Source organism: Oncorhynchus nerka, linkage group LG14 (genome assembly GCF_034236695.1).
Source record: "Oncorhynchus nerka isolate Pitt River linkage group LG14, Oner_Uvic_2.0, whole genome shotgun sequence".
In the NCBI taxonomy this organism is placed as follows: domain Eukaryota; kingdom Metazoa; phylum Chordata; class Actinopteri; order Salmoniformes; family Salmonidae; genus Oncorhynchus; species Oncorhynchus nerka.
The window spans coordinates 18,544,191-18,569,403 of record NC_088409.1 but is presented as its reverse complement, the minus strand read 5'-3'; the positions used below and the strand labels follow the sequence as shown (position 1 = coordinate 18,569,403).

At 43.1% G+C, this 25,213-nt stretch overlaps 1 protein-coding gene across 3 annotated transcripts in view; it reads right to left on the bottom strand.

The window, feature by feature from the left end:
• The window catches only part of nek11 (NIMA-related kinase 11), a 168,013-nt gene that overhangs the window by 125,600 nt on the left and 17,200 nt on the right, over positions 1 to 25,213 (bottom strand). For all 3 annotated transcript variants that reach the window (XM_065027659.1, XM_065027660.1, XM_065027658.1), the window contains exon 3: positions 23,498 to 23,663. In XM_065027659.1, coding sequence (XP_064883731.1) covers positions 23,498 to 23,663 — 166 coding nt within the window. The remainder of the gene's footprint in view (positions 1 to 23,497; positions 23,664 to 25,213) is intronic.

The following is a 25,213-nucleotide window of genomic DNA, read 5'->3' as shown; positions in this document are numbered from 1 at the left end:
ATAGTGTTGTCTCTCTCCTCCCTGCTGCAGCGACCACCACAGAACATCAACAGTGTTCATAGTGTTGTCTCTCTCCTCCCTGCTGCAGTGACCACCACAGAACATCAACAGTGTTCATAGTGTTTATAGTGTTGTCTCTCTCTCCTCCCTGCTGCAGTGACCACCACAGAACATCAACAGTGTTTATAGTGTTTATAGTGTTGTCTCTCTCTCCTCCCTGCTGCAGTGACCACCACAGAACATCAACAGTGTTTATAGTGTTGTCTCTCTCCTCCCTGCTGCAGTGACCACCACAGAACATCAACAGTGTTCATAGTGTTGTCTCTCTCTCCTCCCTGCTGCAGTGACCACCACAGAACATCAACAGTGTTTATAGTGTTGTCTCTCTCTCCTCCCTGCTGCAGTGACCACCACAGAACATCAACAGTGTTTATAGTGTTGTCTCTCTCTCCTCCCTGCTGCAGTGACCACCACAGAACATCAACAGTGTTTATAGTGTTGTCTCTCTCTCCTCCCTGCTGCAGTGACCACCACAGAACATCAACAGTGTTTATAGTGTTGTCTCTCTCTCCTCCCTGCTGCAGTGACCACCACAGAACATCAACAGTGTTCATAGTGTTGTCTCTCTCTCCTCCCTGCTGCAGTGACCACCACAGAACATCAACAGTGTTTATAGTGTTGTCTCTCTCTCCTCCCTGCTGCAGTGACCACCACAGAACATCAACAGTGTTTATAGTGTTGTCTCTCTCTCCTCCCTGCTGCAGTGACCACCACAGAACATCAACAGTGTTTATAGTGTTTATAGTGTTCTCTCTCTCCTCCCTGCTGCAGCGACCACCACAGAACATCAACAGTGTTTATAGTGTTTATAGTGTTGTCTCTCTCTCCTCCCTGCTGCAGCGACCACCACAGAACATCAACAGTGTTTATAGTGTTGTCTCTCTCTCCTCCCTGCTGCAGCGACCACCACAGAACATCAACAGTGTTTATAGTGTTGTCTCTCTCCTCCCTGCTGCAGTGACCACCACAGAACATCAACAGTGTTTATAGTGTTTATAGTGTTGTCTCTCTCTCCTCCCTGCTGCAGCGACCACCACAGAACATCAACAGTGTTCATAGTGTTTATAGTGTTGTCTCTCTCTCCTCCCTGCTGCAGTGACCACCACAGAACATCAACAGTGTTTATAGTGTTGTCTCTCTCTCCTCCCTGCTGCAGCGACCACCACAGAACATCAACTGTGTTTATAGTGTTGTCTCTCTCTCCTCCCTGCTGCAGCGACCACCACAGAACATCAACAGTGTTCATAGTGTTGTCTCTCTCCTCCCTGCTGCAGTGACCACCACAGAACATCAACAGTGTTTATAGTGTTTATAGTGTTGTCTCTCTCTCCTTCCTGCTGCAGTGACCACCACAGAACATCAACAGTGTTTATAGTGTTTATAGTGTTGTCTCTCTCTCCTCCCTGCTGCAGCGACCACCACAGAACATCAACTGTGTTTATAGTGTTGTCTCTCTCTCCTCCCTGCTGCAGCGACCACCACAGAACATCAACAGTGTTCATAGTGTTGTCTCTCTCCTCCCTGCTGCAGCGACCACCACAGAACATCAACAGTGTTTATAGTGTTGTCTCTCTCCTCCCTGCTGCAACGACCACCACAGAACATCAACAGTGTTTATAGTGTTGTCTCTCTCCTCCCTGCTGCAGCGACCACCACAGAACATCAACAGTGTTTATAGTGTTTATAGTGTTGTCTCTCTCTCCTCCCTGCTGCAGCGACCACCACAGAACATCAACAGTGTTTATAGTGTTGTCTCTCTCTCCTCCCTGCTGCAACGACCACCACAGAACATCAACAGTGTTTATAGTGTTGTCTCTCTCCTCCCTGCTGCAGCGACCACCACAGAACATCAACAGTGTTTATAGTGTTTATAGTGTTGTCTCTCTCTCCTCCCTGCTGCAGTGACCACCACAGAACATCAACAGTGTTTATAGTGTTTATAGTGTTGTCTCTCTCCTCCCTGCTGCAGTGACCACCACAGAACATCAACAGTGTTTATAGTGTTGTCTCTCTCTCCTCCCTGCTGCAGTGACCACCACAGAACATCAACAGTGTTTATAGTGTTGTCTCTCTCTCCTCCCTGCTGCAGCGACCACCACAGAACATCAACAGTGTTTATAGTGTTGTCTCTCTCCTCCCTGCTGCAGCGACCACCACAGAACATCAACAGTGTTCATAGTGTTGTCTCTCTCCTCCCTGCTGCAGCGACCACCACAGAACATCAACAGTGTTTATAGTGTTTATAGTGTTGTCTCTCTCTCCTCCCTGCTGCAGCGACCACCACAGAACATCAACAGTGTTCATAGTGTTGTCTCTCTCCTCCCTGCTGCAGCGACCACCACAGAACATCAACAGTGTTTATAGTGTTGTCTCTCTCTCCTCCCTGCTGCAGCGACCACCACAGAACATCAACAGTGTTCATAGTGTTGTCTCTCTCCTCCCTGCTGCAGCGACCACCACAGAACATCAACAGTGTTTATAGTGTTTATAGTGTTGTCTCTCTCTCCTCCCTGCTGCAGCGACCACCACAGAACATCAACAGTGTTCATAGTGTTTATAGTGTTGTCTCTCTCTCCTCCCTGCTGCAGCGACCACCACAGAACATTAACAGTGTTTATCGTGTTGTCTCTCTCTCCTCCCTGCTGCAGCGACCACCACAGAACATCAACAGTGTTCATAGTGTTTATAGTGTTGTCTCTCTCTCCTCCCTGCTGCAGTGACCACCACAGAACATCAACAGTGTTTATCGTGTTGTCTCTCTCTCCTCCCTGCTGCAGCGACCACCACAGAACATTAACAGTGTTTATCGTGTTGTCTCTCTCTCCTCCCTGCTGCAGCGACCACCACAGAACATCAACAGTGTTTATAGTGTTGTCTCTCTCTCCTCCCTGCTGCAGTGACCACCACAGAACATCAACAGTGTTTATAGTGTTGTCTCTCTCCTCCCTGCTGCAGCGACCACCACAGAACATCAACAGTGTTTATAGTGTTTATAGTGTTGTCTCTCTCTCCTCCCTGCTGCAGTGACCACCACAGAACATCAACAGTGTTTATAGTGTTGTCTCTCTCTCCTCCCTGCTGCAGTGACCACCACAGAACATCAACAGTGTTTATAGTGTTTATAGTGTTGTCTCTCTCTCCTCCCTGCTGCAGCGACCACCACAGAACATCAACAGTGTTTATAGTGTTGTCTCTCTCTCCTCCCTGCTGTAGTGACCACCACAGAACATCAACAGTGTTTATAGTGTTGTCTCTCTCCTCCCTGCTGCAGTGACCACCACAGAACATCAACAGTGTTTATAGTGTTGTCTCTCTCTCCTCCCTGCTGCAGTGACCACCACAGAACATCAACAGTGTTTATAGTGTTGTCTCTCTCTCCTCCCTGCTGCAGCGACCACCACAGAACATCAACAGTGTTTATAGTGTTGTCTCTCTCCTCCCTGCTGCAGCGACCACCACAGAACATCAACAGTGTTCATAGTGTTGTCTCTCTCCTCCCTGCTGCAGCGACCACCACAGAACATCAACAGTGTTTATAGTGTTGTCTCTCTCCTCCCTGCTGCAGCGACCACCACAGAACATCAACAGTGTTCATAGTGTTGTCTCTCTCCTCCCTGCTGCAGTGACCACCACAGAACATCAACAGTGTTTATAGTGTTTATAGTGTTGTCTCTCTCTCCTCCCTGCTGCAGCGACCACCACAGAACATCAACAGTGTTCATAGTGTTGTCTCTCTCCTCCCTGCTGCAGCGACCACCACAGAACATCAACAGTGTTTATAGTGTTGTCTCTCTCTCCTCCCTGCTGCAGCGACCACCACAGAACATCAACAGTGTTCATAGTGTTGTCTCTCTCCTCCCTGCTGCAGCGACCACCACAGAACATCAACAGTGTTTATAGTGTTTATAGTGTTGTCTCTCTCTCCTCCCTGCTGCAGCGACCACCACAGAACATCAACAGTGTTTATAGTGTTGTCTCTCTCTCCTCCCTGCTGCAGCGACCACCACAGAACATCAACAGTGTTTATAGTGTTGTCTCTCTCCTCCCTGCTGCAGTGACCACCACAGAACATCAACAGTGTTTATAGTGTTTATAGTGTTGTCTCTCTCTCCTCCCTGCTGCAGCGACCACCACAGAACATCAACAGTGTTCATAGTGTTTATAGTGTTGTCTCTCTCTCCTCCCTGCTGCAGTGACCACCACAGAACATCAACAGTGTTTATAGTGTTGTCTCTCTCTCCTCCCTGCTGCAGCGACCACCACAGAACATCAACTGTGTTTATAGTGTTGTCTCTCTCTCCTCCCTGCTGCAGCGACCACCACAGAACATCAACAGTGTTCATAGTGTTGTCTCTCTCCTCCCTGCTGCAGTGACCACCACAGAACATCAACAGTGTTTATAGTGTTTATAGTGTTGTCTCTCTCTCCTTCCTGCTGCAGTGACCACCACAGAACATCAACAGTGTTTATAGTGTTTATAGTGTTGTCTCTCTCTCCTCCCTGCTGCAGCGACCACCACAGAACATCAACTGTGTTTATAGTGTTGTCTCTCTCTCCTCCCTGCTGCAGCGACCACCACAGAACATCAACAGTGTTCATAGTGTTGTCTCTCTCCTCCCTGCTGCAGCGACCACCACAGAACATCAACAGTGTTTATAGTGTTGTCTCTCTCTCCTCCCTGCTGCAACGACCACCACAGAACATCAACAGTGTTTATAGTGTTGTCTCTCTCCTCCCTGCTGCAGCGACCACCACAGAACATCAACAGTGTTTATAGTGTTTATAGTGTTGTCTCTCTCTCCTCCCTGCTGCAGCGACCACCACAGAACATCAACAGTGTTTATAGTGTTGTCTCTCTCTCCTCCCTGCTGCAACGACCACCACAGAACATCAACAGTGTTTATAGTGTTGTCTCTCTCCTCCCTGCTGCAGCGACCACCACAGAACATCAACAGTGTTTATAGTGTTTATAGTGTTGTCTCTCTCTCCTCCCTGCTGCAGTGACCACCACAGAACATCAACAGTGTTTATAGTGTTTATAGTGTTGTCTCTCTCCTCCCTGCTGCAGTGACCACCACAGAACATCAACAGTGTTTATAGTGTTGTCTCTCTCTCCTCCCTGCTGCAGTGACCACCACAGAACATCAACAGTGTTTATAGTGTTGTCTCTCTCTCCTCCCTGCTGCAGCGACCACCACAGAACATCAACAGTGTTTATAGTGTTGTCTCTCTCCTCCCTGCTGCAGCGACCACCACAGAACATCAACAGTGTTCATAGTGTTGTCTCTCTCCTCCCTGCTGCAGCGACCACCACAGAACATCAACAGTGTTTATAGTGTTTATAGTGTTGTCTCTCTCTCCTCCCTGCTGCAGCGACCACCACAGAACATCAACAGTGTTCATAGTGTTGTCTCTCTCCTCCCTGCTGCAGCGACCACCACAGAACATCAACAGTGTTTATAGTGTTGTCTCTCTCTCCTCCCTGCTGCAGCGACCACCACAGAACATCAACAGTGTTCATAGTGTTGTCTCTCTCCTCCCTGCTGCAGCGACCACCACAGAACATCAACAGTGTTTATAGTGTTTATAGTGTTGTCTCTCTCTCCTCCCTGCTGCAGCGACCACCACAGAACATCAACAGTGTTCATAGTGTTTATAGTGTTGTCTCTCTCTCCTCCCTGCTGCAGCGACCACCACAGAACATTAACAGTGTTTATCGTGTTGTCTCTCTCTCCTCCCTGCTGCAGCGACCACCACAGAACATCAACAGTGTTCATAGTGTTTATAGTGTTGTCTCTCTCTCCTCCCTGCTGCAGTGACCACCACAGAACATCAACAGTGTTTATCGTGTTGTCTCTCTCTCCTCCCTGCTGCAGCGACCACCACAGAACATTAACAGTGTTTATCGTGTTGTCTCTCTCTCCTCCCTGCTGCACGACCACCACAGAACATCAACAGTGTTTATAGTGTTGTCTCTCTCTCCTCCCTGCTGCAGTGACCACCACAGAACATCAACAGTGTTTATAGTGTTGTCTCTCTCCTCCCTGCTGCAGCGACCACCACAGAACATCAACAGTGTTTATAGTGTTTATAGTGTTGTCTCTCTCTCCTCCCTGCTGCAGTGACCACCACAGAACATCAACAGTGTTTATAGTGTTGTCTCTCTCTCCTCCCTGCTGCAGTGACCACCACAGAACATCAACAGTGTTTATAGTGTTTATAGTGTTGTCTCTCTCTCCTCCCTGCTGCAGCGACCACCACAGAACATCAACAGTGTTTATAGTGTTGTCTCTCTCTCCTCCCTGCTGTAGTGACCACCACAGAACATCAACAGTGTTTATAGTGTTGTCTCTCTCCTCCCTGCTGCAGTGACCACCACAGAACATCAACAGTGTTTATAGTGTTGTCTCTCTCTCCTCCCTGCTGCAGTGACCACCACAGAACATCAACAGTGTTTATAGTGTTGTCTCTCTCTCCTCCCTGCTGCAGCGACCACCACAGAACATCAACAGTGTTTATAGTGTTGTCTCTCTCCTCCCTGCTGCAGCGACCACCACAGAACATCAACAGTGTTCATAGTGTTGTCTCTCTCCTCCCTGCTGCAGCGACCACCACAGAACATCAACAGTGTTTATAGTGTTTATAGTGTTGTCTCTCTCTCCTCCCTGCTGCAGCGACCACCACAGAACATCAACAGTGTTCATAGTGTTGTCTCTCTCCTCCCTGCTGCAGCGACCACCACAGAACATCAACAGTGTTTATAGTGTTGTCTCTCTCTCCTCCCTGCTGCAGCGACCACCACAGAACATCAACAGTGTTCATAGTGTTGTCTCTCTCCTCCCTGCTGCAGCGACCACCACAGAACATCAACAGTGTTTATAGTGTTTATAGTGTTGTCTCTCTCTCCTCCCTGCTGCAGCGACCACCACAGAACATCAACAGTGTTCATAGTGTTTATAGTGTTGTCTCTCTCTCCTCCCTGCTGCAGCGACCACCACAGAACATTAACAGTGTTTATCGTGTTGTCTCTCTCTCCTCCCTGCTGCAGCGACCACCACAGAACATCAACAGTGTTCATAGTGTTTATAGTGTTGTCTCTCTCTCCTCCCTGCTGCAGTGACCACCACAGAACATCAACAGTGTTTATCGTGTTGTCTCTCTCTCCTCCCTGCTGCAGCGACCACCACAGAACATTAACAGTGTTTATCGTGTTGTCTCTCTCTCCTCCCTGCTGCAGCGACCACCACAGAACATCAACAGTGTTTATAGTGTTGTCTCTCTCTCCTCCCTGCTGCAGTGACCACCACAGAACATCAACAGTGTTTATAGTGTTGTCTCTCTCCTCCCTGCTGCAGCGACCACCACAGAACATCAACAGTGTTCATAGTGTTTATAGTGTTGTCTCTCTCTCCTCCCTGCTGCAGCGACCACCACAGAACATTAACAGTGTTTATCGTGTTGTCTCTCTCTCCTCCCTGCTGCAGCGACCACCACAGAACATCAACAGTGTTCATAGTGTTTATAGTGTTGTCTCTCTCTCCTCCCTGCTGCAGTGACCACCACAGAACATCAACAGTGTTTATCGTGTTGTCTCTCTCTCCTCCCTGCTGCAGCGACCACCACAGAACATTAACAGTGTTTATCGTGTTGTCTCTCTCTCCTCCCTGCTGCAGCGACCACCACAGAACATCAACAGTGTTTATAGTGTTGTCTCTCTCTCCTCCCTGCTGCAGTGACCACCACAGAACATCAACAGTGTTTATAGTGTTGTCTCTCTCCTCCCTGCTGCAGCGACCACCACAGAACATCAACAGTGTTTATAGTGTTTATAGTGTTGTCTCTCTCTCCTCCCTGCTGCAGTGACCACCACAGAACATCAACAGTGTTTATAGTGTTGTCTCTCTCTCCTCCCTGCTGCAGTGACCACCACAGAACATCAACAGTGTTTATAGTGTTTATAGTGTTGTCTCTCTCTCCTCCCTGCTGCAGCGACCACCACAGAACATCAACAGTGTTTATAGTGTTGTCTCTCTCTCCTCCCTGCTGTAGTGACCACCACAGAACATCAACAGTGTTTATAGTGTTGTCTCTCTCCTCCCTGCTGCAGTGACCACCACAGAACATCAACAGTGTTTATAGTGTTGTCTCTCTCTCCTCCCTGCTGCAGTGACCACCACAGAACATCAACAGTGTTTATAGTGTTGTCTCTCTCTCCTCCCTGCTGCAGCGACCACCACAGAACATCAACAGTGTTTATAGTGTTGTCTCTCTCCTCCCTGCTGCAGCGACCACCACAGAACATCAACAGTGTTCATAGTGTTGTCTCTCTCCTCCCTGCTGCAGCGACCACCACAGAACATCAACAGTGTTTATAGTGTTTATAGTGTTGTCTCTCTCTCCTCCCTGCTGCAGCGACCACCACAGAACATCAACAGTGTTCATAGTGTTGTCTCTCTCCTCCCTGCTGCAGCGACCACCACAGAACATCAACAGTGTTTATAGTGTTGTCTCTCTCTCCTCCCTGCTGCAGCGACCACCACAGAACATCAACAGTGTTCATAGTGTTGTCTCTCTCCTCCCTGCTGCAGCGACCACCACAGAACATCAACAGTGTTTATAGTGTTTATAGTGTTGTCTCTCTCTCCTCCCTGCTGCAGCGACCACCACAGAACATCAACAGTGTTCATAGTGTTTATAGTGTTGTCTCTCTCTCCTCCCTGCTGCAGCGACCACCACAGAACATTAACAGTGTTTATCGTGTTGTCTCTCTCTCCTCCCTGCTGCAGCGACCACCACAGAACATCAACAGTGTTCATAGTGTTTATAGTGTTGTCTCTCTCTCCTCCCTGCTGCAGTGACCACCACAGAACATCAACAGTGTTTATCGTGTTGTCTCTCTCTCCTCCCTGCTGCAGCGACCACCACAGAACATTAACAGTGTTTATCGTGTTGTCTCTCTCTCCTCCCTGCTGCAGCGACCACCACAGAACATCAACAGTGTTTATAGTGTTGTCTCTCTCTCCTCCCTGCTGCAGTGACCACCACAGAACATCAACAGTGTTTATAGTGTTGTCTCTCTCCTCCCTGCTGCAGCGACCACCACAGAACATCAACAGTGTTTATAGTGTTTATAGTGTTGTCTCTCTCTCCTCCCTGCTGCAGTGACCACCACAGAACATCAACAGTGTTTATAGTGTTGTCTCTCTCTCCTCCCTGCTGCAGTGACCACCACAGAACATCAACAGTGTTTATAGTGTTTATAGTGTTGTCTCTCTCTCCTCCCTGCTGCAGCGACCACCACAGAACATCAACAGTGTTTATAGTGTTGTCTCTCTCTCCTCCCTGCTGTAGTGACCACCACAGAACATCAACAGTGTTTATAGTGTTGTCTCTCTCCTCCCTGCTGCAGTGACCACCACAGAACATCAACAGTGTTTATAGTGTTGTCTCTCTCTCCTCCCTGCTGCAGCGACCACCACAGAACATCAACAGTGTTCATAGTGTTGTCTCTCTCCTCCCTGCTGTAGTGACCACCACAGAACATCAACAGTGTGTATTGTACTGTCAATGTTGCTGCAACATAATTACAGCCATTTCTGAAAAGTTATGTTCCCGAAATTCCTCATTTGTTTAGGTAAAACATTCCCTATTCCCTGAACCCTCACTCTCTTTACGTGACACCTGTATGCATCGCATGCACATGACTAATAGGGCCTGACCTATAGCATATCAGAATCACATCAATAAACTGCTTATAACAAACTCTGAACACCGTAACGCATGACAGCAAAATGGATGCACAGGAAGTGACAAACAAACCCGATACGGGAGAATGTTTACTGGTTGCTCAGGAGGTAAAAGGGGAGTTCAGATGTGAGGAATAAATTTGACAAGTTGTGGAAAATCCTGGAGATCAAGAAAAAGAAGGTAAGGAGCCAGCGCTTCATGTATATTATGTCTCTGCCAAACAGCTGCTGTTAGATTATAATACAACATTTCTTACCATTTGGAACAATGTAAACAACATCAAATAAATTACAAGCGTAATAGAGAGTCTATTGTAGCAATTTGAGTTTTTTTCTTGAAAAGCCTTTATTACAGCAAAGACTAAAAACGCAATTTACGAAATGGGGGAGTTTAGGCCTCTTTATTGTAGCCTATAAAAGTGTTGAAATATAGGCCTAAGGCCTCAGTAAGTCACAGTATTAAGACTAAACAGGATGCGCTCTTAGGCCTACAGCTCAATGGTGGTTATACAAGGCTGCTATACTAAGCCTACTAATGATAATGATATGACTTATTATTATAATTATCATGCTCATCATAATAATAGTAATAATAACAACAAGAAGGAGATCAAGGAAAAAGGAGGGTTATTAAAAAAAATATATGATAAATATAATTTTGGGGACAATTTGGAACAGAGTAAACAACATGAAATAAATGGTAAATAATGCCAGAGAGGCTGGTCTTATGAAGAAAAGAGTAAAGAACATGAAATAAATGGTAAATAATGCCAGAGAGGCTGGTCTTATGAAGAAAAGAGTAAAGAACATGAAATAAATGATAAATAATGCCAGAGAGGCTGGTCTTATGAAGAAAAGAGTAAAGAACATGAAATAAATGATAAATAATGCCAGAGAGGCTGGTCTTATGAAGAAAAGAGTAAAGAACATGAAATAAATGGTAAATAATGCCAGAGAGGCTGGTCTTATGAAGAAAAGAGTAAAGAACATGAAATAAATGGTAAATAATGCCAGAGAGGCTGGTCTTATGAAGAAAAGAGTAAAGAACATGAAATAAATGGTAAATAATGCCAGAGAGGCTGGTCTTATGAAGAAAAGAGTAAAGAACATGAAATAAATGGTAAATAATGCCAGAGAGGCTGGTCTTATGAAGAAAAGAGTAAAGAACATGAAATAAATGGTAAATAATGCCAGAGAGGCTGGTCTTATGAAGAAAAGAGTAAAGAACATGAAATAAATGATAAATAATGCCAGAGAGGCTGGTCTTTATGAAGAAAAGAGTAAATAAAAGAACATGAAATAAATGGTAAATAATGCCAGAGAGGCTGGTCTTATGAAGAAAAGAGTAAAGAACATGAAATAAATGGTAAATAATGCCAGAGAGGCTGGTCTTATGAAGAAAAGAGTAAAGAACATGAAATAAATGATAAATAATGCCAGAGAGGCTGGTCTTATGAAGAAAAGAGTAAAGAACATGAAATAAATGGTAAATAATGCCAGAGAGGCTGGTCTTATGAAGAAAAGAGTAAAGAACATGAAATAAATGGTAAATAATGCCAGAGAGGCTGGTCTTATGAAGAAAAGAGTAAAGAACATGAAATAAATGGTAAATAATGCCAGAGAGGCTGGTCTTATGAAGAAAAGAGTAAAGAACATGAAATAAATGGTAAATAATGCCAGAGAGGCTGGTCTTATGAAGAAAAAAGAGTAAAGAACATGAAATAAATGGTAAATAATGCCAGAGAGGCTGGTCTTATGAAGAAAAGAGTAAAGAACATGAAATAAATGGTAAATAATGCCAGAGAGGCTGGTCTTATGAAGAAGAAAAGAGTAAAGAACATGAAATAAATGGTAAATAATGCCAGAGAGGCTGGTCTTATGAAGAAAAGAGTAAAGAACATGAAATAAATGGTAAATAATGCCAGAGAGGCTGGTCTTATGAAGAAAAGAGTAAAGAACATGAAATAAATGGTAAATAATGCCAGAGAGGCTGGTCTTATGAAGAAAAGAGTAAAGAAATGAAATAAATGGTAAATAATGCCAGAGAGGCTGGTCTTATGAAGAAAAGAGTAAAGAACATGAAATAAATGGTAAATAATGCCAGAGAGGCTGGTCTTATGAAGAAAAGAGTAAAGAACATGAAATAAATGGTAAATAATGCCAGAGAGGCTGGTCTTATGAAGAAAAGAGTAAAGAACATGAAATAAATGGTAAATAATGCCAGAGAGGCTGGTCTTATGAAGAAAAGAGTAAAGAACATGAAATAAATGGTAAATAATGCCAGAGAGGCTGGTCTTATGAAGAAAAGAGTAAAGAACATGAAATAAATGGTAAATAATGCCAGAGAGGCTGGTCTTATGAAGAAAAGAGTAAAGAACATGAAATAAATGGTAAATAATGCCAGAGAGGCTGGTCTTATGAAGAAAAGAGTAAAGAACATGAAATAAATGGTAAATAATGCCAGAGAGGCTGGTCTTATGAAGAAAAGAGTAAAGAACATGAAATAAATGGTAAATAATGCCAGAGAGGCTGGTCTTATGAAGAAAAGAGTAAAGAACATGAAATAAATGGTAAATAATGCCAGAGAGGCTGGTCTTATGAAGAAAAGAGTAAAGAACATGAAATAAATGGTAAATAATGCCAGAGAGGCTGGTCTTATGAAATAAAATAAAAAGAGAAGAAAAAGTAAAGAACATGAAATAAATGGTAAATAATGCCAGAGAGGCTGGTCTTATGAAGAAAAGAGTAAAGAACATGAAATAAATGGTAAATAATGCCAGAGAGGCTGGTCTTATGAAGAAAAGAGTAAAGAACATGAAATAAATGGTAAATAATGCCAGAGAGGCTGGTCTTATGAAGAAAAGAGTAAAGAACATGAAATAAATGGTAAATAATGCCAGAGAGGCTGGTCTTATGAAGAAAAGAGTAAAGAACATGAAATAAATGGTAAATAATGCCAGAGAGGCTGGTCTTATGAAGAAAAGAGTAAAGAACATGAAATAAATGGTAAATAATGCCAGAGAGGCTGGTCTTATGAAGAAAAAAGAGAAATAAAGAACATGAAATAAATGGTAAATAATGCCAGAGAGGCTGGTCTTATGAAGAAAAGAGTAAAGAACATGAAATAAATGGTAAATAATGCCAGAGAGGCTGGTCTTATGAAGAAAAGAGTAAAGAACATGAAATAAATGGTAAATAATGCCAGAGAGGCTGGTCTTATGAAGAAAAGAGTAAAGAACATGAAATAAATGGTAAATAATGCCAGAGAGGCTGGTCTTATGAAGAAAAGAGTAAAGAACATGAAATAAATGGTAAATAATGCCAGAGAGGCTGGTCTTATGAAGAAAAGAGTAAAGAACATGAAATAAATGGTAAATAATGCCAGAGAGGCTGGTCTTATGAAGAAAAGAGTAAAGAACATGAAATAAATGGTAAATAATGCCAGAGAGGCTGGTCTTATGAAGAAAAGAGTAAAGAACATGAAATAAATGGTAAATAATGCCAGAGAGGCTGGTCTTATGAAGAAAAGAGTAAAGAACATGAAATAAATGGTAAATAATGCCAGAGAGGCTGGTCTTATGAAGAAAAGAGTAAAGAACATGAAATAAATGGTAAATAATGCCAGAGAGGCTGGTCTTATGAAGAAAAGAGTAAAGAACATGAAATAAATGGTAAATAATGCCAGAGAGGCTGGTCTTATGAAGAAAAGAGTAAAGAACATGAAATAAATGGTAAATAATGCCAGAGAGGCTGGTCTTATGAAGAAAAGAGTAAAGAACATGAAATAAATGGTAAATAATGCCAGAGAGGCTGGTCTTATGAAGAAAAGAGTAAAGAACATGAAATAAATGGTAAATAATGCCAGAGAGGCTGGTCTTATGAAGAAAAGAGTAAAGAACATGAAATAAATGGTAAATAATGCCAGAGAGGCTGGTCTTATGAAGAAAAGAGTAAAGAACATGAAATAAATGGTAAATAATGCCAGAGAGGCTGGTCTTATGAAGAAAAGAGTAAAGAACATGAAATAAATGGTAAATAATGCCAGAGAGGCTGGTCTTAAGAAGAAAAGAGTAAAAAGAACATGTAAAGAAAATAAATGATAAATAATGCCAGAGAGGCTGGTCTTATGAAGAAAAGAGTAAAGAACATGAAATAAATGGTAAATAATGCCAGAGAGGCTGGTCTTATGAAGAAAAGAGTAAAGAACATGAAATAAATGGTAAATAATCTGGTCTTATGAAGAAAAAGTAAAGAACATGAAATAAATGGTAAATAATGCCAGAAGGCTGGTCTTATGAAGAAAAATAAAGAAATGAAATAAATGGTAAATAATGCCAGAGAGGCTGGTCTTATGAAGAAAAGAGTAAAGAACATGAAATAAATGGTAAATAATGCCAGAGAGGCTGGTCTTATGAAGAAAAGAGTAAAGAACATGAAATAAATGGTAAATAATGCCAGAGAGGCTGGTCTTATGAAGAAAAGAGTAAAGAACATGAAATAAATGATAAATAATGCCAGAGAGGCTGGTCTTATGAAGAAAAGAGTAAAGAACATGAAATAAATGGTAAATAATGCCAGAGAGGCTGGTCTTTGAAGAAAAGAGTAAAGAACATGAAATAAATGGTAAATAATGCCAGAGAGGCTGGTCTTATGAAGAAAAGAGTAAAGAACATGAAATAAATGGTAAATAATGCCAGAGAGGCTGGTCTTATGAAGAAAAGAGTAAAGAACATGAAATAAATGGTAAATAATGCCAGAGAATGAAGAAAAGAGTAAAGAACATGAAATAAATGATAAATAATGCCAGAGAGGCTGGTCTTATGAAGAAAAGAGTAAAGAACATGAAATAAATGGTAAATAATGCCAGAGAGGCTGGTCTTATGAAGAAAAGAGTAAAGAACATGAAATAAATGGTAAATAATGCCAGAGGCTGGTCTTATGAAGAAAAGAGTAAAGAACATGAAATAAAGGCTGGTCTTATGAAGAAAAGAGTAAAGAACATGAAATAAATGGTAAATAATGCCAGAGAGGCTGGTCTTATGAAGAAAAGAGTAAAGAACATGAAATAAATGGTAAATAATGCCAGAGAGGCTGGTCTTATGAAGAAAAGAGTAAAGAACATGAAATAAATGGTAAATAATGCCAGAGAGGCTGGTCTTATGAAGAAAAGAGTAAAGAACATGAAATAAATGGTAAATAATGCCAGAGAGGCTGGTCTTATGAAGAAAAGAGTAAAGAACATGAAATAAATGATAAATAATGCCAGAGAGGCTGGTCTTATGAAGAAAAGAGTAAAGAACATGAAATAAATGGTAAATAATGCCAGAGAGGCTGGTCTTATGAAGAAAAGAGTAAAGAACATGAAATAAATGGTAAATAATGCCAGAGAGGCTGGTCTTATGAAGAAAAGAGTAAAGAACATGAAATAAATGGTAAATAATGCCAGAGAGGCTGGTCTTATGAAGAAAAGAGTAAAGAACATGAAATAAATGAAATAAATGGTAAATAATGCCAGAGAGGCTGGTCTTATGAAGAAAAGAGTAAAGAACATGAAATAAATGGTAAATAATGCCAGAGAGGCTGGTCTTATGAAGAAAAGAGTAAAGAACATGAAATAAATGGTAAATAATGCCAGAGAGGCTGGTCTTATGAAGAAAAGAGTAAAGAACATGAAATAAATGGTAAATAATGCCAGAGAGGCTGGTCTTATGAAGAAAAGAGTAAAGAACATGAAATAAATGGTAAATAATGCCAGAGAGGCTGGTCTTATGAAGAAAAGAGTAAAGAACATGAAATAAATGGTAAATAATGCCAGAGAGGCTGGTCTTATGAAGAAAAGAGTAAAGAACATGAAATAAATGGTAAATAATGCCAGAGAGGCTGGTCTTATGAAGAAAAGAGTAAAGAACATGAAATAAATGGTAAATAATGCCAGAGAGGCTGGTCTTATGAAGAAAAGAGTAAAGAACATGAAATAAATGGTAAATAATGCCAGAGAGGCTGGTCTTATGAAGAAAAGAGTAAAGAACATGAAATAAATGGTAAATAATGCCAGAGAGGCTGGTCTTATGAAGAAAAGAGTAAAGAACATGAAATAAATGGTAAATAATGCCAGAGAGGCTGGTCTTATGAAGAAAAGAGTAAAGAACATGAAATAAATGGTAAATAATGCCAGAGAGGCTGGTCTTATGAAGAAAAGTAAAGAACATGAAATAAAGAATAATGCCAGAAATGAAGAAAAATGAACATGAAATAAATAATGCCAGAGAGGCTGGTCTTATGAAGAAAAGAGTAAAGAACATGAAATAAATGGTAAATAATGCCAGAGAGGCTGGTCTTATGAAGAAAAGAGTAAAGAACATGAAATAAATGGTAAATAATGCCAGAGAGGCTGGTCTTATGAAGAAAAGAGTAAAGAACATGAAATAAATGGTAAATAATGCCAGAGAGGCTGGTCTTATGAAGAAAAGAGTAAAGACTTTATTACAGCATATCAAAGATTAAAAACAGAGGAATTTGTGGAATTGTTTATTCGACATGTGGTTGCGTAAGGCTTATTGCTCACAGAATCAGTAGGCTATTAAACAAACAGTCAAACAGACAACAGAAGCAGGATCTGTCTTATTTCTGTAGATATATATGGAAGATTTACAAAGCCAGGCACATTTAACAGTTTGGCTGTTGATTATAGACCTAATTAAGTTGGAGTTTCCTCTCTCCTCACTTTTCTTAGACAATTAAGGTTGTTTTCTCGTCTCCTAAATCCGCTGCTGCCTCCGCCACATTGTTCTCAACGCCAATATGCTGGTTAACTTTGCTATTATGCACATAGCAACATGGTCTAGAAAAAAATGCAAATTCATCAGCACACTGATGTGTTTCAGAACCTGATGTGTTTCAGGACAGTAACCACTATCCAACGTGGGAGAAAGCGCATTTGCTATAAAATAATTTGCATTTTGATTTGTGTTGCATCATGGTTCTTACATAATATAACCATACACAATTTCAGTAGCACATCTCTTAGACTGATGGACTGTGCCATCCCCACGGCCTCCACAATGGATCAGTCCACTCAGACAGGCGCCAATCAGACAGGTGTCTTGTACACCATGATATTTTTGAGAAAGACTGGAAGATAGGACCCCTACCTGCTGTAATCTAGTAGGATAAAGACTGGAAGACAGGACCCCTACCTGCTGTAATCTACTGTAGTAGGAGAAAGACTGGAGGACAGGACTCCTACCTGCTGTAATCTACTGTAGTAGGAGAAAGAATGGAGGACAGGACCCCTACCTGCTGTAATCTAGTAGGAGAAAGACTGGAGGACAGGACCCCTACCTGCTGTAATCTACTGTAGTAGGAGAAAGACTGGAGGACAGGACCCGTACCTGCTGTAATCTACTGTAGTAGGAGAAAGACTGGAGGACAGGACCCCTACCTGCTGTAATCTAGTAGGAGAAAGACTGGAGGACAGGACCCCTACCTGCTGTAATCTAGTAGGATAAAGACTGGAGGACAGGACCCGTACCTGCTGTAATCTACTGTAGTAGGAGAAAGACTGGAGTACAGGACCCCTACCTGCTGTACTCTACTGTAGTAGGAGAAAGACTGGAGGACAGGACCCCTACCTGCTGTACTCTAGTAGGAGAAAGACTGGAGGACAGGACCCCTACCTGCTGTAATCTAGTAGGATAAAGACTGGAGTACAGGACCCCTACCTGCTGTAATCTACTGTAGTAGGAGAAAGACTGGAGGACAGGACCCCTACCTGTTGTAATCTACTGTAGTAGGAGAAAGACTGGAGGACAGGACCCCTACCTGCTGTACTCTAGTAGGAGAAAGACTGGAGGACAGGACCCCTACCTGCTGTAATCTAGTAGGATAAAGACTGGAGTACAGGACCCCTACCTGCTGTAATCTACTGTAGTAGGAGAAAGACTGGAGGACAGGACCCCTACCTGTCGTAATCTACTGTAGTAGGAGAAAGACTGGAGGACAGGACCCCTACCTGCTGTAATCTAGTAGGAGAAAGACTGGAGGACAGGACCCGTACCTGCTATAATCTACTGTAGTAGGAGAAAGACTGGAGGACAGGACCCCTACCTGCTGTAATCTACTATAGTAGGAGAAAGACTGGAGGACAGGACCCCTACTTGCTGTAATCTACTGTAGTAGGAGAAAGACTGGAGGACAGGACCCCTACCTGCTGTACTCTAGTAGGAGAAAGACTGGAGGACAGGACCCCTACCTGCTGTAATCTACTGTAGTAGGAGAAAGACTGGAGGACAGGACCCCTACCTGCTGTACTCTAGTAGGAGAAAGACTGGAGGACAGGACCCCTACCTGCTGTAATCTAGTTTGAGAAAGACTGGAGGACAGGACCCCTACCTGCTGTACTCTACTGTAGGTGGAGAAACACTGGAGGACAGGACCCCTACCTGCTGTACTCTAGTAGGAGAAAGACTGGAGGACAGGACCCCTACAGCTGTAATCTAGTAGGAGAAAGACTGAAGGACAGAACCCCTACCTGCTGTAATCTATACAGCAAACACTTTGACAAGATGAAAAGAAAAACGGGGAGAGAGCGAGAGCGAGAGAAGGGGGGCGGAGAAGGAGGGGGCACAGATCAATCACTTGTTCCATGCTCTGACACTTCAGACATTTCCCTGTGACCTCTCTCTAGCTTGGAACACCTACAGGGCTACAGTTTGAAGAGAGAGGTGTGCTGTTCTGGTGCAGGGAACCACAGTGACCATGTAATCATGTTCGCGCTGTATGGAGTGATTCCAAGCCATGGTGTTATATAAGAAAATCACGACGCCATGACTTTATAACACAATAAGTGCATGACGGGATCAAAACGTCCATATACACATGTAGGATCTTAATTTGAGCCAGTTTGCTACAGCAGGAAAATAATCCTGCAGCAACAGGAAATGTGAATTATGTGATTATAATTCATGGACATTTTTGTAGGGGTTGATACATTTTTCATAAAGGAAAATCAAGTATGACATTTCAAAGGGGAAATTACAAACTTCAGAAGTATTTTTAAAAACACACTACACATTTGACATTTCCTGGAAAGTTCTCCTGCAACATGAGGATCAAATTAAGATCATGCATCTGTGGCCTTCTATAGTCCTATTTTAATGCTGTGATAATGCAGTATTGAATAAGGTGTGTGTAGACGATTCTGTTCATTTGTTCTACCTTGAATAACAATGACATACTATGTTGAAATATACACTGAGTATACCAAACATTAGGAACACCTTCCTAATATTGTGTTGCACCCCCACCACCCCCACCAGGCACCTACTACCATACCCCGTCTAAAGACAAATATTTTCTTGCCCATTCACTGCCTGAATTGCACAAATAGACAATCCATGTCTCAATTGTCTCCAAGCTTAACAATTTAGCCTGTCTCCTCCCCTTCATCAACACTGATTGAAGTGGATTTAAAAAGTGACATCAACAAGGGATCTTAACTTTCACCTGGATTCACCTGGATTCACCTGGTCAGTCTGTGTTGTGGAAAGGGCAGGTGTTAAGGATTGGACCCTTTTTTCAGAATTCGCCTAAAATGACATACCCAAATCTAACAGTCTGTGGCTCATGACCTGAAGCAAGCACAGTTGACGTCGGAAGGTTACATACACCTTAGCCAAATACACTGCTCAAAAAAATAAAGGGAACACTAAAATAACACATCCTACATCTGAATGAATGAAATATTCTTATTAAATACTTTTTTCTTTACATAGTTGAATGTGCTGACAACAAAATCACACAAATATTATCAATGGAAATCAAATTTATCAACCCATGGAGGTCTGGATTTAGAGTCACACTCAAAATTAAAGTGGAAAACCACACTACAGGCTGATCCAACTTTGATGTAATGTCCTTAAAACAAGTCAAAATGAGGCTCAGTAGTGTGTGTGGCCTCCACGTGCCTGTATGACCTCCCTACAATGCCTGGGCATGCTCCTGATGAGGTGGCGGATGGTCTCCTGAGGATCTCCTCTCAGACCTGGACTAAAGCATCCGCCAACTCCTGGACAGTCTGTGGTGCAACGTGGCGTTGGTGGATGGAGCGAGACATGATGTCCCAGATGTGCTCAATTGGATTCAGGTCTGGGGAACGGGTGGGCCAGTCCATAGCATCAATGCCTTCCTCTTGCAGGAACTGCTGACACACTCCAGCCACATGAGGTCTAGCATTGTCTTGCATTAGGAGGAACCCAGGGCCAAACGCACCAGCATATGGTCTCACAAGGGGTCTGAGGATCTCATCTCGGTACCTTATGGCTGTCAGGCTACCTCTGGCGAGCACATGGAGGGCTGTGCGGCCCCCCAAAGAAATGCCACCCCACACCATGACTGACCCACCGCCAAACCGTTCATGCTGGAGGATGTTGCAGGCAGCAGAACGTTCTCCACGGCTGTTACAGGAATTAAATTCCTACATGTTTTAACACCCAATTAAATTAAACACTCCGTCCACTTCTAAGAATTTGTAAGACTCTTATTTGCATAAAATGGACAGAGACCAGTCTCAAAATCAATCAGCAGCGTTTATTCTCGAGAGTACTGAACATGATACAGTTAACCACAGGTTATAAACTGAAAATGACGTCATTAGTTTTCGAACTGTCCCGTCTCTTCTTCACCCTGGTACAAAGGCAGTATCTCAAGCCTTCCCACATCGTCCCACACCAATTTAATATAATTTATGAGCCAAGGTCGACCTGTGTAGATAAGCATTCTAGCCAGTCTGACGATAAGTTGATTCATTTCTACCAAGGAACAGACAGTCAATGTTCTAATTCTTGATTATATTTACACACATTATATCCAGTACTAGGATTAAAAGAAAATTCATACATCTATACAGTAACATAATAGTATTCTGATTAGTCAGTCCTGATTGAAATGTAAACATAATTAGTCATTATTGATAAAGAATCCCTTAACAACGGCGTCTCCAGACTGTCACATGTGCTCAGTATGAACCTGCTTTCATCTGTGAAGAGCACAGGGCGCCAGTGGCGAATTTGACAATCTTGGTGTTCTCTGGCAAATGCCAAACGTCCTGCACGGTGTTGGGCTGTAAAGCACAACCCCCACCTGTGGACGTCGGGCCCTCATACCACCCTCATGGAGTCTGTTTCTGACCGTTTGAGCAGACACATGCACATTTGTGGCCTGCTGGAGGTCATTTTGCAGGGCTCTGGCAGTGCTCCTCCTGCTCCTCCTTGCACAAAGGCGGAGGTAGCGGTCCTGCTGCTGGGTTGTTGCCCTCCTACGGCTTCTTCCACGTCTCCTGATGTACTGGCCTGTCTCCTATTCCCTGTCTTAGGTCAGTTAGGATCACCACTTTATTTTAAGTATTTGATATGTCAGAATAATAGTAGAGGGAATGATTTATTTCAGCTTTTATTTCTTTCATCACATTCCCAGTGGGTCAGAAGTTTACATACACTCAATTAGTATTTGGTAGCATTGCCTTTAAATTGTTTAACTTGGGTCAAACGTTTCGGGTAGCCTTCCACAAGCTTCCCACAATAAGTTGGGTGAATTTTGGCCCATTCCTCCTGACAGAGGTGGTGTAACTGAGTCAGGTGTGTAGGCCTCCTTGCTCGCACACGCTTTTTCAGTTCTGCCCACAAATTTTCTATAGGATTGAGGTCAGGGCTTTGTGATGGCCACTCCAATACCTTGACTTTGTTGTCCTTAAGCCATTTTGCCACAACTTTGGAAGTATGCTTGGTGTCATTGTCCATTTGAAAGACCCATTTGCGACCAAGCTTTAACTTCCTGACTGATATCTTGAGATGTTGCTTCAATATATCTACATCATTTTACTGCCTCATGAAGCCATCTATTTTGTGAAGTGCACCAGTCCCTCCTGCAGCAAAGCACCCCCACAACATGATGCTGCCACCCACGTGCCTCAAGGTTGGGATGGTATTCTTCGGCTTGCAAGCCTCCCTATATTTCCTCCAAACATTATGATGGTCATTATGGTCAAACACTTCTATTTTTGTTTCATCAGACCAGAGGACATTTCTCCAAAAAGTACGATCTTTGTCCCCATGTGCAGTTGCAAACCGTAGTCTGGATTTTGTATGGCGGTTTTGGAGCAGTGGCTTCTTCCTTGCTGAGCGGCCTTTCAGGTTACGTCGATATAGGACTCGTTTAACTGTGGATATAAATACTTTTGTACCTGTTTCCTCCAGCATCTTCACAAGGTCCTTTGCTGTTGTTCTGGGATTGATTTGGACTTTTCACACCAAAGTGCGTTCATCTCTAGAAGACAGAACGGGTCTCCTTCCTGAGCGTTATGACGGCTGCGTGGTCCCATGGTGTTTATACTTGTGTACTATTGTTTGTACAGATGAACGTGGTACCTTCAGGCGATTGGAAATTGCTCCCAAGGTTGAACCAGACTTGTGGAGGTCTACAATCATTTTCTAAGGTCTTGGCTGATTTCTTTTGATTTTCCCATCAAGCAAAGAGGCACTGAGTTTGAAGGTAGGCCTTGAAATACATTCACAGGTACATCTCCAATTGACTCAAATGGTGTCAATTAGCCTATCAGAAGCTTCTAAAGCCATGACATCATTTTCTGGAATTTTCCACGCTGTTTAAAGGCACCGTTAACTAAACTTCTGACCCACTGGAATTGTGATAAATTTAATTATAAGTTAAATAATCTGTCTGTAAACAATTGTTGGAAAAATTACTTGTGTCATGCACAAAATAGATGTCCTAACTGACTTGGCAAAACTATAGTTTGTTAACAAGAAATTTGTGGAATGGTTGAAAAACAAGTTAATGACTCCAACCTAAGTGTATGTAAACTTCCGACTTCAAATGTATATACATATTCTTGATACCATTTGAAAGGAAACACTTTGAAGTTTGTGGAACTGTGAAATGAATGAAGGAGAATATAATTAGATCTGGTAAAAGATAATACAAAGAAAAAAACGTTTTTTAAAGTTTTTTTGCACCATCATCTTTGAAATGCAAGAGAAAGGCCATAATATATCATTCTAGACCAGGCGCAACATAGATTTCGACCACTAGATGGCAGCAGTGTATGTGCAAAGTTTTAGGCGGATCCAATGAACCATTGCATTCTGTTAAAAATGTTGTATCAAGACTGCCCAAATGTGCCTAATTGGTTTATTAATAACTTTTCAAGTTCATTACTGTGCACTCTCCTCAAACAATAGCAAGGTAACTACTGTAAATTGGTCAGTGCAGTTCGATTAACAAGAATTTAAGCTTTCTGCCAATATCAGATATGTCTATGTCCTGGGAAATGTTCTTGTTACTTACGACCTCATGCTAATCACATTAGCCTACGTTAGCTCAACCGTACCGAGGGGGACCCACCAATCCTGTAAAGGTTAACCACTTCACATGTTTCTGACAGAAAATAACAACTGAGAATGCAGTGGCAAGGTACACACGATCCCTGCCCAAGGTCAAACGAGGAAACTGAAAACGGACCGATGGCGGAGAATATTTCCTCACTGCATGGTTGATGCCCTGACCTGATGCCAGTCCAGCTGACAGAGGGAACTCGAGAATGAATGCATTATTCAAGGTTGTGGATGAGATTGCAACAGCACAAAAGTTTCCAAGAGATCTGGAGACATCAGTCCTACCTCACAGTACTCAGTGATGATGCAGAAGGAGTCTCTATGCAGAAAGCTGCTGTAGAAAGTGATGATGGCTGGGTGGTGGAGCTGGGACAGGAGCTGAGCCTCCTGGGATGCCTGGACTGTCTCGTTAGGACGCAGGTCCCCCAGAGGGATCTCCTTCAGCACCTTACTAGGGATCAAAGGTCAGACGGCAAAGGAGAGAGAAAGGTTATAGTAAGGGGTTTTTCCAAAATGGGCAACACATATACGTAGTAGCAAGTCATTTTTATTTTTAATTTAACCAAGCAAGTCAGTTAAGAACAAATTCTCATTTACAATGGCAGCCTAGGAACAGTGGGTTAACTGCCTTGTGCAGGAGCAGAATGACAGATTTCTATCTTGTCAGCTCAGGGATCTACCAACCTTTCGGTTACTGGCCCAACGCTCTAACCACTAGGCTACCTGCCGCCCATATATCCATATAGAGTATTAGGGAGTGCAAATGTGAAAATCTGGCAATAGACGTAAGTTGACCACCGTACCCCAATTATCATCCTGGGCAGAGACAGGGAACATCATTCAGACAGATCGTTTAAAATGTATGTTTTCTCCAGTCCCCTGTCTGGTCCTGGGTACATATACACATGTACACGTGCACGCACACGCACGCACGCACGCACACACACACACACACACAGAGGCTGTCATCAGGACAGGATGTCTGCGTCTTTGGTCAGTACATAGAGACAGGACAGGATGTCTGGGTCTTTGGTCATTACAGAGGGACAGGACAGGATGTCTGGGTCTTTGGTCAGTACAGAGCGACAGGACAGGATGTCTGGGTCTTTGGTCAGTACAGAGGGACAGGACAGGACAGGATGTCTGGGTCTTTGGTCATTACAGAGGGACAGGACAGGATGTCTGGGTCTTTGGTCATTACAGAGGGACAGGACAGGATGTCTGGGTCTTTGGTCATTACAGAGCAACAGGACAGGACAGGATGTCTGGGTCTTTGGTCATTACAGAGGGACAGGACAGGACAGGATGTCTGGGGCTTTGGTCATTACAGAGGGACAGGACAGGATGTCTGGGTCTTTGGTCATTACAGAGGGACAGGACAGGATGTCTGGGTCTTTGGTCATTACAGAGGGACAGGACAGGATGTCTGGTCTTTGGTCATTACAGAGGGACAGGACAGGATGTCTGGGTCTTTGGTCAGTACAGAGGGACAGGACAGGATGTCTGGGTCTTTGGTCATTACAGAGGGAAAGGACAGGATGTCTGGGTCTTTGGTCATTACAGAGGGACAGGACAGGATGTCTGGGTCATTACAGAGGGACAGGACAGGATGTCTGGGTCTTTGGTCATTACAGAGGGACAGGACAGGATGTCTGGGTCTTTGGTCATTACAGAGGGACAGGACAGGACAGGATGTCTGGGTCTTTGGTCAGTACAGAGGGACAGGACAGGATGTCTGGGTCTTTGGTCAGTACAGAGGGACAGGACAGGATGTCTGGGTCTTTGGTCATTACAGAGGGACAGGACAGGATGTCTGGGTCTTTGGTCATTACAGAGGGACAGGACAGGATGTCTGGGTCTTTGGTCATTACAGAGGGACAGGACAGGAGCAAACAGTAATCTGGAGTTGTGTTGAGTTGTGTTGAGTTGTGTTTGAAGGACAGGGAGAAGGGCCCTGTGGGAAGAACTCAGCACAAGGAAAGGATGCCATTGTTGTTATTC